A 13,420-nucleotide genomic window follows, 5' to 3' on the forward strand; every position below is an offset into this window, starting at 1 on the left:
GGAATGACGTGCCTCCTGCAACGAGCGGCAACCAAGCAAAGGGGAAACTGCCGCCCGCAGTGAGGCTTGCTGTGTCCGTGGCCTGCCTTTCCTTGTCCTGTCGTTCATGTGAGCACAGGGGCAGCACTGTGTCTGCACAGCCAGGGACATGCATGCATGCACACACCTGCATGAGTCATTGCACAGGTTTTCCTTCCGTTTGAGAATGCAGCGCCTCCCGTCGTGGGTCCTGGATGATACAGCTACGCTGCACCTACCCCAGGCTTGCTACAGCAGTGACTCCAAACCACCCGAACACCATTAAAAAGAGAACTCAATTAGGAACACCTACAGAAAATGCACCTATTTAGAAGTCAGGGCTGGCTAGGTGAGGTGGTGCAGGCTTGTGATTCCATCAACTTGGGAGGCTGAGGCAGGAGGATCAGAAGTTCAAGTTCAGCTTGGATAATTGAGCAAGACCCCGTCTTAAAATAAAGAAAAGAAAGGATGGGGGATATAGCCCTGTGGTAGAGCATCCCAGGTTCAATTCCCAGTACCAAAAAGTAAAAAAGTAAAGAATGGGGTGGATCTATAAATGCCAGCACAAAAAGTTCTCCTTCTGTTATAAGAGAAGTAAGCTACAAATCTAGCATGAGGCATAAACATCTGTTTGTGCACTGATAACATCTAAGGGGTACACTCAGGTGGAACAGCGGTTCTCTCTGGATACTCAATGACAATGAGAATTCTGTAGTCATTTTTGTATTGTCTGAAGTTTTTCAAGAATATATTACTCTTGTAACTTAAAAGACACTTTAAAAGCATTTCTAGGGGCTGGGGTTGTGGCTCAGTGGTGGAGCACTTGCCTAGCACATGTGGGGCACAAGGTTCAATCCTCGGCACCACACAAAAAAGAAAAACGAATAAATAAAGGTATTTTGTCCATCTACAACTAAAAATATATTTTAAAAGAAAAAGCATTTCTAAACAGAAAACACTCCATGTTAGAGTAAATGCTTTGGATACTTTGAGAAGGGGAAGATATTGAAATCAAAGTAATTAAAAAAATTTTTTTAAAGGCCCAGCCAAGGGCTGGGGCGCAACTCAGTAGCATGGCTCTTGCCCAGCACGCATGAGGCCCTGGTTACCAATCCCAGCACTGTGAAAAATAAATAAGTAATAACAATACTTTCACAAAATGAAAAGCCCCTCTGACACTTGTTTGCTTCTGTTTGGACCCACCAGGGGGCAAACACAGCTCCGGGCATGCTCTGGTGTGATGGTCCTTGCCTGCAGAACTCAGGGCAGGGCAGACCAGTGCAACAGAGAATGCCAGGTTGGCTTCCTCTCGGCTCAAACAGCAGCTGGACGTGCACTTCTGAGGGAGGACCCTGAAGCCCTGAAAAGGCTGGGAGGGAAGAGCTCACGGAGGCCTGAAGGCTGAAGGACAGCAGAGGCCAGAAGGCAGGGGGCATGCGTGCCAGCGAGAGAAGAGAGGAGACTGCCTCCCATCAAGGATTCACCCAGGCAGCACCCAGGGTGGGAAAGGAGAGAAATGAAGTCCAAGTCAGACAGCAGGGGAGCTGGTCCCAGGGCCGAACAGGAGAGCTCGCCAGGCAGAAGCAGCAAACGCAAGAGCCCCCGGCGAGGAGGAGCAGGGTCTAGGAAACTTGGATCCTGTGAGGCTGCAGAGCAGGTGCATGGGAAGGCAGGGGCTGGGAGGAGCCAGTACCCACCCGGGGCAGAAAGCCGGGGGCAGGAGTGCAGGTCACAGCAAGCTGCCAGCAAGACAGGTCAGATCCTCCTTAGAGAACGACTTTCACAGCAGGAGGACCTGCCTGGAGAGGGACTGCGGGGAGGCTGCAGCCATGGCCCTAAGAAGAGAGGATGCTGGCTGGTGAGTCCCTGGCCCTCCACTCCTGAGAGCCTGTCCAGAGGGCTGGTCAGCAGGGACACCAGCACCCCTCAGGCTCCACCACGAGGTGCCCCATGTTGGTCTCCAGGCAGTTCCTCCAGAACGTCCCCTGCCCGATTTCTCAAGAGGTGGGCAGAGTGCCCACTCCTCCTTCTCAGCCTGAAGTGCCCATTCTGCAGGCATAAGCCCCAAGGAGACAAGAGAGGCCTGGAAGGGGGGGCATCAGGGGACACTCCTGCCCTCTCCAGCGTCCCTGAACATTTTAATGTCCCTTTATCTCTACACGAGAGTCTTTTCCAAGGGTCATTTTCAAACTTTGTCCTCACCCTCAAACCCACAGTTTTCAACTGTCCCTGCTGCTCCCCAGGCGACCTGGTTGGCCCCATTCAGCTCCCAGCCCCCTCGCCAGGCGGAAAGGTGACAACCGCGAGAAGGAGTGCGACCTTCTCGGTGGGGGCTTCGGGTGACATCACATCCTCCAAATGCGAAATCAGGCTCTGAGGCCGGCCGGCCGCCAAACTTCCCCGTCTGCGCCCCACGGGCTCCTGAGCGTCTCCCCAGGCGTCCGCGCCTCGCTAGCCGCGCAGGGATCGCCATGGCCTCGCGGGGGACCTCCCGGCTGCTGCGGCTGGCGCTGCTGCTTGGTAAACGGGGGACCCGGCGGGCAGGGGCGCGAGGCCGCCTGGGTCGGGCGGCGAGGCCGGGAGGCGGGCAGGGTGCGGCGGGGCCGCGGCCAGGGCCAGGGGTTGGGGCAGGGGCAGGGGTTGGGGCAGGGGCAGGGGCAGGGGCTGGGGCTGGGGCAGGGGCAGGGGCAGGGGCAGGGGTTGGGGCGCGGGCCACGCGCTCAGCCCGGCTGCCGCCCACCGCAGGCGCCGCCGCGGCCCTCGGGTCCAGCCAGTTCCGAATGCAGCCGCTGAAGGTGGACGCGGAGAGGGGCCAGCGGGTGGAGCTGCACTGCGAGGTGCTAATGGCCGGCGGGGCGCAGGGCTGCTCGTGGCTCTACCAGCCGCCCGGCGTGGCCGCCCGACCCACCTTCGTCCTGTACATCTCCACCCACCGGACCAAGCTGGCCGAGACGCTGGACCCCGAGCAGTTCTCGGGCGCGAAGACCAAGGACAGCTACCGCCTGACCCTGCACAGCTTCCGCGAGGGGCACCAAGGCTACTACTTCTGCTCGGTCGTGGTCAACTCGGAGATATTCTTCAGCCCCTTGGTGCCGGTCTTCCTGCCAGGTCCGGGTGGGCGGGGTCCCCTCTGAACCTGTCGGGCCGACGACCCGCGTCCAGCCCAGCGCTCCTGCGGGCTGCTCCGCACGGTTCCCCTTTCCCCGAGGGGACCTAGGCCACGTGCAGCCGCGCGGGGACGCAGGCTTGGTTCCAGGGATGCGGGGCCCCGGGCGAGCTATTTGAGTCCCTGCCCCTCGCTTGCTGGGGCGGAACCGGAGATGGCGGGGCTCCCAGGTCGCTGCGCGAGCCCGGCCGGCCGGTGGAGCGCGGCGCTCCCGCGTCCCCGCGTCGCGGTCCCGCCCCGCTGAGCGCGCGGGCAGAGCCGCCGGCGCCGTCACCGCACTTGCAGCGAGCGGGCTGGCGCGTCCAGGGAAACCGCCTCCCCTGCCCAGGGGAACCCGGAGGAGGCCAGCCCTCGGGTGGAAGGGAGGCCAACCGCCCTGTTGCTCCTGCAGCCAAGCCCTCCCCGACGCCAGCGCCAAGGCCGCCCACGCCGGCGCCCTCCACCGCGTCGCTGCCCCGGTCCGTGCGCCCCGCGGCTTGCAGACCCGCGGCGGGTGGTGCAGGTGAGGCCTGGGCGCGGGCCGGGCCGGTGGGCCGGAGGTGTAATGGACTGTGGGGAGGGGCCTGGCCAGCGGCGACCCTGATCCAGAAGGGCGGACCACATGGTGGGGAAACCGCGTCCTGGGTGGAGAGAAGAGCTCGGGATGGCGGGGGGGGGGGGGGGGGGGGGGGGGGGGGTCGAGGGGTTGGGAGACCCGGGCCTCTTCCTCACTGTGGGCCTCTTTGGTGTTGTCAGTGGACACCAGGTGGCTGGACTTGGCCTGTGACATCTACATCTGGGCACCCTTGGCCGGGACCTGCGTGGTCCTTCTGTTGTCCCTGGCCATCACCGTCATCTGTCACCACCGTAAGTCCCGAGAATCATCATGCCAGGATTCTGCGGCTCCGGCCTTTGCACCTGCTTCGGGCATTTCTTGACTGGAGCTAGGAGCAGGGACATCTCCCGGCCCTTTTCCACCCTCCAGAAAGCTTCTGTAAGGCAGCCCCAGGCCGAGAGCAGTGGTGTTTGGGATCCGTCAAGACGGGATGCACACTGCAGGCAGCAGGGACCCTGCACCCACCGGAGGGAGGGCTGGGTGCAGCGCCCTGTGGGAGGCTCCCTCCTGGCGCCCTCCCTACAGCCCCGCCCGCCTTGGGCTCCCAGTCTGCATTCCCAGCGTTTGTCAGACGAATGCTTGAGGAGCTCCCGAGAGAGATGCAGTCCCCAAAGACATGGGAAGGGGAGAAATCTCTGGGCGGGCCGGGCACTCACTCTCCCTACTCTTCCTCCTCTAGGAAACCGGAGGCGGGTCTGCAGATGCCCCAGGTGAGTCTCTCAGCCCTGGTCCTGGCTACCAGGTGGCCGATGGTGAAAGGCTGTCCCAGAGAGAGGAGCTGGCAGTGGAGTCCTGGGGGTCAGCTCATCCCCAGCAGAAGGCTGGTCTGGGGAGGCAGTGGGCTCCAGGACGTTCCTCCCATCCGTCCTGGTCCCTCAGATGCCAGACTGACCTCTTTTCTCCATGATTCCAGCCTTTGGCTGGTCTGGTTTTTTGAGGGAGTTAATCATTTATCTTCTGAACTTAATAATGGCCTCAGTTCCTAATTTTCCGTGTCAACGCAGGGCCTTGATTTGCTGCCAGGTCTCGGGGAAAGGGGGAGCAGAGGCAGGGGTGTTAGCTCTCTTGCTGGTCAAGTGACAGACCCATCCAACTCCAATCCCATCCGGTTAGAAAAAAAAAATCCGTAGGAGGCCAGCATCTGTCCCCCTTGGCCCTCAGGTAGGGGCGGCCTCGCGCTCTCCGGCAGGCCCTGGGGCCGCATGGATTTTCCTAGGAGAGGGGCAGGAGTACTCTCAGGATCAGCAGCAGACCCTAGGCAAGAGCCCACAATGTTGGTCCTCTGCACACTCTGGCTGCACATGAGCTTGGCGTCCAAGTGGGGGGTCCTGGAACCAGCCCCGTGGATATGAGTGGCAACTGTGTGTGTTTGAATTTCAAGTTTCAGAAGGATCTTTCAGGTGGTCACTGTAAACTTTGGACATTCGAGGGCTGCAGAGGGGAGGCAGTGACTGAATGCTGGCCACCCGCAGGCACGATTCCTTCCAGCAGATAAACCAGTCCACAGGTTATGCCCTGGGTTTGCTCTTACACTCTTGTATTTCCCTGCAGCAATCCAAGCTCAGCATCTCACACATTGAACGATGGAAATGTGCTGAACTCCCAATGCATACACTGTACCCAGGTTGTGATCTCTACAAACTGAGGGTTTTTATTACTTGGAGTGTAGTTGGGAGTTTCTGCTAGAGAATCTATCTTTCCTGAAAACTTTGATTTTTGAAAGGAATAACAACATACAATCCTGCCTTCAAACACAAAAGATGATACACATCTGAGGAATTCACACGGCCAAGTTTACATGCTCAGCGATGGCTACGGGCATGTAGGGTTCAACAGGCATGACCCTCGTGTGTCCACTCGGAAGTCACCAGTCCAGTACTGAGCTAACATGCACTTTTAGTGTGACACCAAGTCTAGGTTGTCAAAGGGACGTCTGGTCGAAGTGGCTCTGCATGGCTGGCGGGTGCCTGCTAGCCTCGGGAGGAGGGCCTGGCCGGGGTGGTGAGGCTGGTGGAGGGGAGCAGCCTCCTCCTCCTGCCTTCTGGGGGCCTGGACAAGGGCTTTGAGAAGAGACCGACTGGGCTGGGATACTGGTGTGTGGCCTGGGGCAAGTTCTCGAGCCCCTCCTGCCCAGTGCCAGCCCCCAGCATCATTGTGAGGGTCAAACCGGATGGAGCAGGAACAGCCCTTGGCAGGTGGCCGAGGTTACTCACCCACCACACTGGTGCCCCTGAGAGGCTGAGGGTTGGGGGCTGGTCATGGCCAGATGCTGCGCTGAAGGGTCTCTTGCTACCGTGACAGTCACCTGCTTCTCTTTCAGACCTGTCAGACCAGGAGGCAAGCCCGGCCTTTCAGAGAGATCCGTCTGACGTGGCGCAGGGACAGCCACTACATGACTCCAAACTGAGCCCTCCCCACAAGAGAGCTCGCCCTCCTCTTCCGGTTCCGGGTCCTCCTTCCTGTGTTCATTCTCCTTACGCAGTGGGCAGGGTGGGAGGGGTCGTGCTTTCCGCACGTATTCACTTGGCTTCGCACCAGACTGCCTGTCTACGGAAAGCCGCCCGGCCAGCCGTGCTGTGCACTCACCTGGGGGCTGAGGCCGCGGGCAGAGCTACCGCAGGCAGAGTGGGCCCCTGCCACTCCGGGTCTCACCCTGTCCACCTCTTCTCAGTCTGAAGCCTGGGGGTGGGAGCCGCTTGGTCAGTGGCACAGGGGTCAAGGTGGGAGCCGGAGGTTCGGCACAGGCTGTCCCCACCCGCGCCGACTCCTGGAGAGCCGAGCCTGTGGGTGCTCGTCTCCCACCGCAGGGGGTGAGCATTCCTCAGCCCCAGGGGGTGCGCCTTGGGGCCTGAGCCCGCGACCTGTCGTGGCCGCTGATGTGGCTGGACACCAAGCTTCGTGCAGTTGAGCGGTCAGCACAGATTTCCACAATAAAGCCCAAGGAGCACACTAAGTCCCGGGAAGTGAATCCCCGCGTCTCTGAAACAGAACCGTAAAATCCCAGCGTGGAGGCAGAACTGAGGTCCCAGGGTCTCTCAGGGTGAGGGTGAGGCGGACCTGTGAGGCGCGCAGTCTCCAGCGTGAGGCATCCCAGGGGAACATGCTCCTAGAACCACGGGCGGCTTCACACTGCAAAGACCCCGAGGGCCTCCCACGTTCCCCGGCCTCCCCCACGGCCAGCGGAGGTGAGGCTGAGACAGAACAGATCAGCGAGGGGGCTGGAGTCCAGACTGCTGCCCCAGCTGCGGTGCGCGCCGCAGACAGAGCCTAGAGGTGGGCGAGGCGCCCGAGTCCTGACCCTCTGTGAACGCCGTGGTGCGCCCTCCTCCTGTCATTGTCTCCGCGTGTGTCAAGCGCACACCTTAGTTTCATGAAAACATTCACTGCAGCCTTTTTAACAGCTAAGCAGCATTCCATTTTTGGCCGTGCCACACTTACCTGCTGCCTAGCCCTGGTTTTTATCTTTCCACACCTCTGAATTCCGCACACCCCCTTCTGGAGGGCCAACAGCTAGAGGAGGTACCAGGCCAGGCCCCAGCTCTGCCCTGGACTTCCCATTACATCCATCCGAAGGAGCAGCTGGGTTCAACCCGGCACCAAAAAAGCGGGGGTGGGGCCGTGGGGAGCCAGCCAGCTCTTGTTTCCTCCTTTCGTTCTTCCCTGGTAACACACAGGATCCATTACAGAACCTCCACTTTGGGTTGAGGTGAAACAGCAGGTAAAGCAGCATCCAAGTCCTGAGGGGCCGCTCAGTGCACACAGCGCGTCCTGCCAGCTCGCCTGCCCGCCTGCCCTCAGGCTTGCCCACCCCCACCTCCTTGTTTTGGGGGATGGGATGCTGGGGATTGAACCCAAGGCCTCAGGCATGCTAAGCATGTGCTCTTCCACTGAGATGCATCCCCTCTTTTAAGAGATGGGGGTCTCATGATGCCCCTGGCAAAGCCAATAACTCCTGGGCTCAAAAGACCCCCTTGCCTGTCTCCCGCGCGGCCGGGGCTGGCGGTGCACGCACCACACCCAGCTAACCACCTTTATTCTGGAAATGCTTCTAGGGAAGTGCCTGTCAGAAGGGAAAGCAAATCTCTACGAGGCAGGCTGCAGATCAGAATCCGGAGGCACCCTGGCCTGAGGCCGCCTGTTGACCGAGGCTGGCTCTGCTGACTGAGGTGCTTGGGAGGCCCAGCGGGCAGCTCCTCCTCCAGGAGAAACTGGCTGAGATGTCCAAGGAGCACTAAGGTCAAGACCCGCCTAAGCACGCCCTGAAGGGCGCGACCACCGCGGGCAGCCCCTCCTCTCCAGCCTCAGCCCACCTGCCCCCAGCAGAGGGACTACCGTGGGAGGCACCTGTAGGAGGCACCGCGGGGTCAAACACTGTGAAATTCTCCTCTATAAAGAGGATCTCACTGCTGGGCTGGGGCGCAGCTCAGTGGTGGAGCGCTTGCCTAGCACGCACGAGGCCCCAGGTCTTTCCTTGGCTCAAGAAAAAGTCTTGCTTACTCCAGTAAAATGGCAAATAACCATTTAGAAATTAAAAATATCCACATATGAAAATTCCTTAGGGCTGGCAACCTGGCCCAGAGAAAATGGGCAGCAATTTGCAGGCCACGGCACACCAGAGGTGGGCTGTGACTCAGGCTCAGGGCTCACGGCGCCCAGTGTCCAGCCTGTCCCCACACAAGCAGGAGCACCCATGGGTTGCAGGAGGCCAGCTTCAGGCCCGACGTCTTGTTCGCCAATCACTAGCCTAAAATCAGTTCTACGAATCTGTGTGACAGATACAACACATATTTTTTTCTTTTTTTGGACCCTGAAAAATAGGAGGTGAAGAAATGACTCCTTTCTTGGGCCATAATCTTGGTATCAGCTAGCCAGAATTTAGTCTCAATGTGGCTCATTAACAAATATCCTAAAAAAAATCATTTTTGTGGAAGGAAAAAACCAGAGGAAACTGTCCTTTGTCTCCTCAGTGTTGAAACCCCCCAGCTGCCCCGGGCCTGTGCAAACCCTCCCCGCATGGAGTTGTCCGAGGATCCCCTGGACAGGCGGCCCCTGCCTGGCTCCAGGGCAGCGTCGGAGGTGCCTGCCAGCAGGAACCAGAGGACAAGACCAGCTTCCTGGCTGCACCACCCACGTGCTCGCTGGCAGGTGACCTCGTGCCTGGATAACCCAGGACAACGGGAGCGACGACTGTCCCTCCCTGGAGGGGAGGAAGATGCGCACTCCCCAGACCCAGCTGCTAGGGTGGTGGCCGAACCTGAGGAGTGGACAGCGAGGTGCTGGAAGCCGGGAGCTGGACCGAGGTGCTCCCTGGTCCGCTGACCGCACTCCACACGCAGCACCCCGTCCACGCCCGGCCCCTGGGTACCGGGCCCCTCCCACGTGGGTACCAGCCCCGCTAGGTCTGCCATGGACCTCGGCAGCCCTGCACACAGTAGTGCCCTGCACGCATCTCCAGGGAGAGGGACTCACTGGTCTCTGCCACCTTTGCCACCAGCTCCAAATGCCACTTGGGTGGGGCCTGCACGGTACCCGCAGGCAGGAACCATTCTCAGTCTCAGGTTCCTCCCGGAAGATGAACAAGAGCACAAACTAACTCTGGGTCTCCACCACCCAAGCGCGCCAGAGCAGGACAGAAATGGCTCCTCTTCCTGGCCACGCCTGGCTGCTGCCCTCCAACCAGGAGCCTGGGGGAGCGAGTGTGGCCTGCTGCTCATGCCATCATGCCCAAGTCCCGGGCAAGCGCAGCAGCCAGGAGACGGACGGGGTCTGGACGGGGAAGCCCAGGACATGCGCGGGCACCCCACACACTAATGCAGGCACAGAACCAGGGAGGGGGGCAGCGGCCTTTCCTGCCGTGAGCGGCGCTGCTCCCGGCTCGCCCACCCCCGGGCCTCCGCAGCCCTCCATGCACACAAACTGCTCCACAAAACACTTTTTAAATGTGCATTTCTTTAATTGTTAAAAATATACACAGGAGAAGCCATGTGTTTCACATAGGAGTACACACAACAAAGCATTTCTTATAGTTTTCCAAAACTCTATTATCAGTCTGAAATTTATAAATTAAATATATCAGAATTTTTTTTTTAAGTTAAATGAAATCCCTGAAACTACTAGATATGCTCGACTTTTTCCAAAATCAAACAAACAGAAAATGAGCACGGTTTGTGGAAAGTAGGGTTTATTGTTAGCTTTATTGCCTATAATCTATAAGATGCGACTTTATCGTGCCTTTGCAAACAGGATACATCTCTTAAAAAACAGATCGAAACTGTCCGTACATATAGCTCTATATGATAGATTACAGTGCAACACTATTCTCGTTACATAGTCATAGAAATACCATAGAACCAAGAGCACAGGGTAAGCCAGAGAAACACGATCCTGAGCCATCTGAACAGACGACCTGAGGAACCCTTCACGTTAAGTTCAGAAACACCAAGGAGGGACGCCAACACACTGTGGCCCTGGCAAAGCCACCCGACGCCTGCCCTCGCCTCCCCCGCGACCACAGGAGTCCACGCCCGGCTCCTGTCCCTCCCCCCAGTACACACAGAGAAGGCCAGGCACCCAACCCCAGCGGCCCACCTGCCGAGCTCAGGAAGGCGCGGTCCTCCCCTGACACGGGACGCCGGCTGCAGTGCTGCGGGGGCTCGGCCTCTTTGGAAGTCAACGAAGCCTGTGCTGCTAGTTTACAACTGCAGCTTAAAAATGTCTTAAAAACAAAATTTATTTTTTATTACATCTTGAAATAAAACCAACAGTGGGAACCTCACCCTAAGACTAAGTGCCTCCTCTGCTATTAAAATACACTTGTCACTCTATTTTTGGTATCTACTCCACTACAGTCCAGCAAGGAGTCCAGGAAGCGTGAACCACAAAACAGCTGCCCCAGGCCTGCTGACGCCCCCGTGGCTCAGTGGGCACCCAAGGCGAAGTGAAAGTCGCAGAGCCCAGTGGAGAAAGGCCTCTGGTCTGTGCTCCCCTCACACGTCCCAGCGATGAAACTGACTAAGCCAGGCCTCCACACCTTCCCTGAAGACAACCTGAGTCTGTGGAGGAAACAGACTGACCAGAGGCCACCAGTCCACTTTGTCAGATGGGCAGCAGCCCGTCCAGTGCAGAAAAACCAAGAGCCCTTGTCACTGCGGTCTCCGCGGCTATGTGGCCGAGACCACCCAGGGAGGTGGACATGACTCGGCAGGAGAACACTGAACTTGACCCTTGGCCACGTGGCCTGTGTGGGTTTTAGTGTCTGTTCACATTTGCTGCTACAGAAAAATAAAAATAAGAGTGCTCACAACCTTCTACTTTCAATTAAATGCTCACACACTCACAAGACACACCCCATGAAGACAAGGTGGCTCTTCGACATTTTTAGGTAGAGGCACCAATACCCGTTAGCTGATGTGTCCGAAGTCTCATGATCGTCCACAGAACAGCAACGCCTCTGCGATGCCCGAGCCCAGGAGGAAGTGTGGGAACGGCTGAGCCCGGGGCAGAGGGAGCTGGCCCGGCAGGCAGGCAGGCAGGCTGCAAGGTCTGGCCAGGCCAGCAGAGTCCCAAGGACTGTTCACAACTGGCAAATGGCAATGGCTCCCCAGGGAGCGTAAGAAGCCATTCTGAAACTCTTTCAACGCACTGCCAGGCAGAGGCAGGGGACAAAGGGCATCCTCTGCCCGCTGAGGTGCAGTGCCACCAGCGCCACGCCCTGCCGGGAAGGCGCTTCCTTAGCAGGAGGGCCAGAACACGGCACCACAGCTTCTTTGGTTAAGTCTGGCCTCCCGCACGCTCGGTCTCCAAGGGGCGTAAGGTCAAGAGGCGTGAAGGAGTGCAAACTGCTGCCACGGCCGGGGACCACAGGCCCACACAGGAAGCCGCTGCTCGCTAAAGCTCGTCCCTTTCAGAGTTTCACAAGCTGCACAGCAAGAGGCCACTGGGCTCCCTGCACTGAGAGGGACACGGCAGAGCTCTGGCCCGAGGCCTTACGAGTGGACCCAAACGCGTGAACACGGAGAGGCCTGGCCTAGAGAGGAAACGCGGAGGAGGAGAGGTGACCGGGACACAGAGGACGCCCGTCCAGGGGCCAGCACTGCCTGCTCCTTCCGGCTCCTGCTCCGCTGCTGCCGTGGAGGGGCTCGAACAGCCTCCCACCCCGAAACAAGCCCGCGGCACAGCCAGCTCGCCTGCAGCAGCCGCCTCCTCCGCACACAGGCCCCAGGGCCCCAGGAGACATTTCAGGACCACGCCCCCAGCTGGCGTCCCTGACAAGGCTGCCAACCCAAACCTGTCGTCTCCCCCAAACCAAGTCCACTCGCGGCTGCTGCAGGAAGCGCCGCATCTGATTCCACTCTCCTCTGAACCTCCGGTGAGAGCACTCCTGTGTTGGTGTTGAGCTCCGCGTCAGACGGAACACGTGCCAGATCTGGTGACCTCCACGTGATGTCCTCCGAGGAAGCGGCTTCATGGGTCCACGTCGGAGCTGCGCCGTCCTCGCCACGACTCCTCACTCCGAGCAAGCCCTCGCGGATGGCTCTTTCTGGACAGTGCCTTCGGTGAAGATGCCTCGCCTGAGCAGGGCACAGCCTCGGTCCAGAGGCACCAACAGTCTCCCGAGCCAACCCGGAGAAGCCGCGGACACCCTGCTCCACAGGAAAAAGCGGGTCTCAGGCCCAGTGAGGGTCCGTGGTGGCTGCGGCGGGGCCCGAGCCGCTCCTCCCCTCAGGTGCAGTGGCAGCGCTGCGCACACACAGGCGGCACCACGCTGCTGTCGAGTACAGGTGCGGCAGGCGGCCGGTCCTGAAGGCAGGCTTCCAGGACGGGGCTACCAGACCAAGAGGACACTGCTAACTTCAGAATCTCATTTTATTGAACACATTTTTAAAACAAGCACCTCTTAGCAAATTAAAGTTAAAAAAAATAATAATAATATTCCTTCCACTCTGTTCTGGTGGAAGACTTCTCACACTAGCCTGCCAAATTCACGACGATGTTTTAAATAGGCAGCCTGCTGGGGCCAGAAAGAGCCCACGGCAGGTGTGTGACCTCCGGGTGAGGCCGGAGCAGAGCACGTCAGAAAGCAAGAGTGGGCTCTATGGCAGGTTCCTCTCCACCCAAGCACAAAGGAAAAGAAGGCAAGAGTAGGTTCGTAACCACAATTCAGTGTGTCAAACTTTCTCTGAAGGGTTTTCATCTAATCATGTGCACAGAACCAATAAGAAAGCTTTTTCACAAACATTCTCAAGGCCGACAATCATCAAGAAACGACCAAAGTGAAGCAGGAGGGACGCAAGCGCGCGGCGGAGAGCGTGGCTTGTTTCTGCTCGTGAGTAAAAAACCTCTGAATGACTAAGTAGAAAAGCCTGCACTGGAGACTGCTGGTGTTTACTGGATCAGAGTGGAGACCGGCGTAGCCCGTGCACCCCGCAGGCGCCCTCCCGTGCACGCCAGCCGCAGTCTCTGGAGCCCGGCTGTGCGACACGGAGTCCTGGTTGGCGGCACTCGATGGAATGTTCTCTTCTGAAGTGCACCCACAAGTCAGTTTCACGTACAAACCGCAAACTAAATTCATTTCTTCAGAAAAATATCTGTTTGGCATCTCCTGGGCTCTGTTCCATTGGACAATACGGACACTTTAATCT

At 58.6% G+C, this 13,420-nt stretch overlaps 2 protein-coding genes across 5 annotated transcripts in view; one reads left to right on the forward strand and one right to left on the reverse strand.

Annotated features, from left to right (window-relative positions):
- The first annotated feature begins 1,244 nt into the window (after positions 1-1,244).
- CD8A (CD8 subunit alpha) lies at positions 1,245-7,247 on the forward strand. Of its 3 annotated transcripts, none has more exons than XM_079109840.1 (8): positions 1,245-1,675; positions 1,805-1,876; positions 2,389-2,538; positions 2,764-3,126; positions 3,576-3,686; positions 3,920-4,030; positions 4,459-4,489; positions 6,100-7,247. In XM_079109840.1, exons 2-8 carry the CDS (start codon positions 1,867-1,869, stop codon positions 6,146-6,148), a joined length of 825 nt encoding a protein of 274 aa, XP_078965966.1. In that variant the 5' UTR covers positions 1,245-1,675; positions 1,805-1,866; the 3' UTR covers positions 6,149-7,247. The 3 variants fall into 3 exon arrangements, with proteins under 3 accessions (XP_078965966.1, XP_078965965.1, XP_078965967.1); XM_079109841.1 differs by having other exon boundaries at positions 1,258-1,675; positions 2,262-2,538; positions 6,100-7,245; XM_079109839.1 differs by having other exon boundaries at positions 1,245-1,876.
- A 5,988-nt stretch (positions 7,248-13,235) lies between these two features.
- RMND5A (required for meiotic nuclear division 5 homolog A) overlaps positions 13,236-13,420 on the reverse strand; it is a 37,707-nt gene continuing 37,522 nt past the window's right edge. For both annotated transcript variants that reach the window (XM_079111276.1, XM_079111275.1), the window contains exon 9: positions 13,236-13,418. In XM_079111276.1, the coding sequence (XP_078967402.1) occupies positions 13,355-13,418 (64 nt within the window). In that variant the 3' untranslated portion in view covers positions 13,236-13,354. The remainder of the gene's footprint in view (positions 13,419-13,420) is intronic.

The sequence above is a fragment of the Sciurus vulgaris genome, assembly GCF_902686455.1.
Source record: "Sciurus vulgaris genome assembly, chromosome: 14".
NCBI lineage: Eukaryota > Metazoa > Chordata > Mammalia > Rodentia > Sciuridae > Sciurus > Sciurus vulgaris.

Bases quoted from the DNA above. Each gene is read 5' to 3' on its own strand.
- CD8A (XM_079109839.1), top strand. The intron at 3,127-3,575 runs GTCCGGGTGGGC...TTGCTCCTGCAG, and splicing joins GGTGCCGGTCTTCCTGCCAG to CCAAGCCCTCCCCGACGCCA. The intron at 3,687-3,919 runs GTGAGGCCTGGG...TGGTGTTGTCAG, and splicing joins ACCCGCGGCGGGTGGTGCAG to TGGACACCAGGTGGCTGGAC.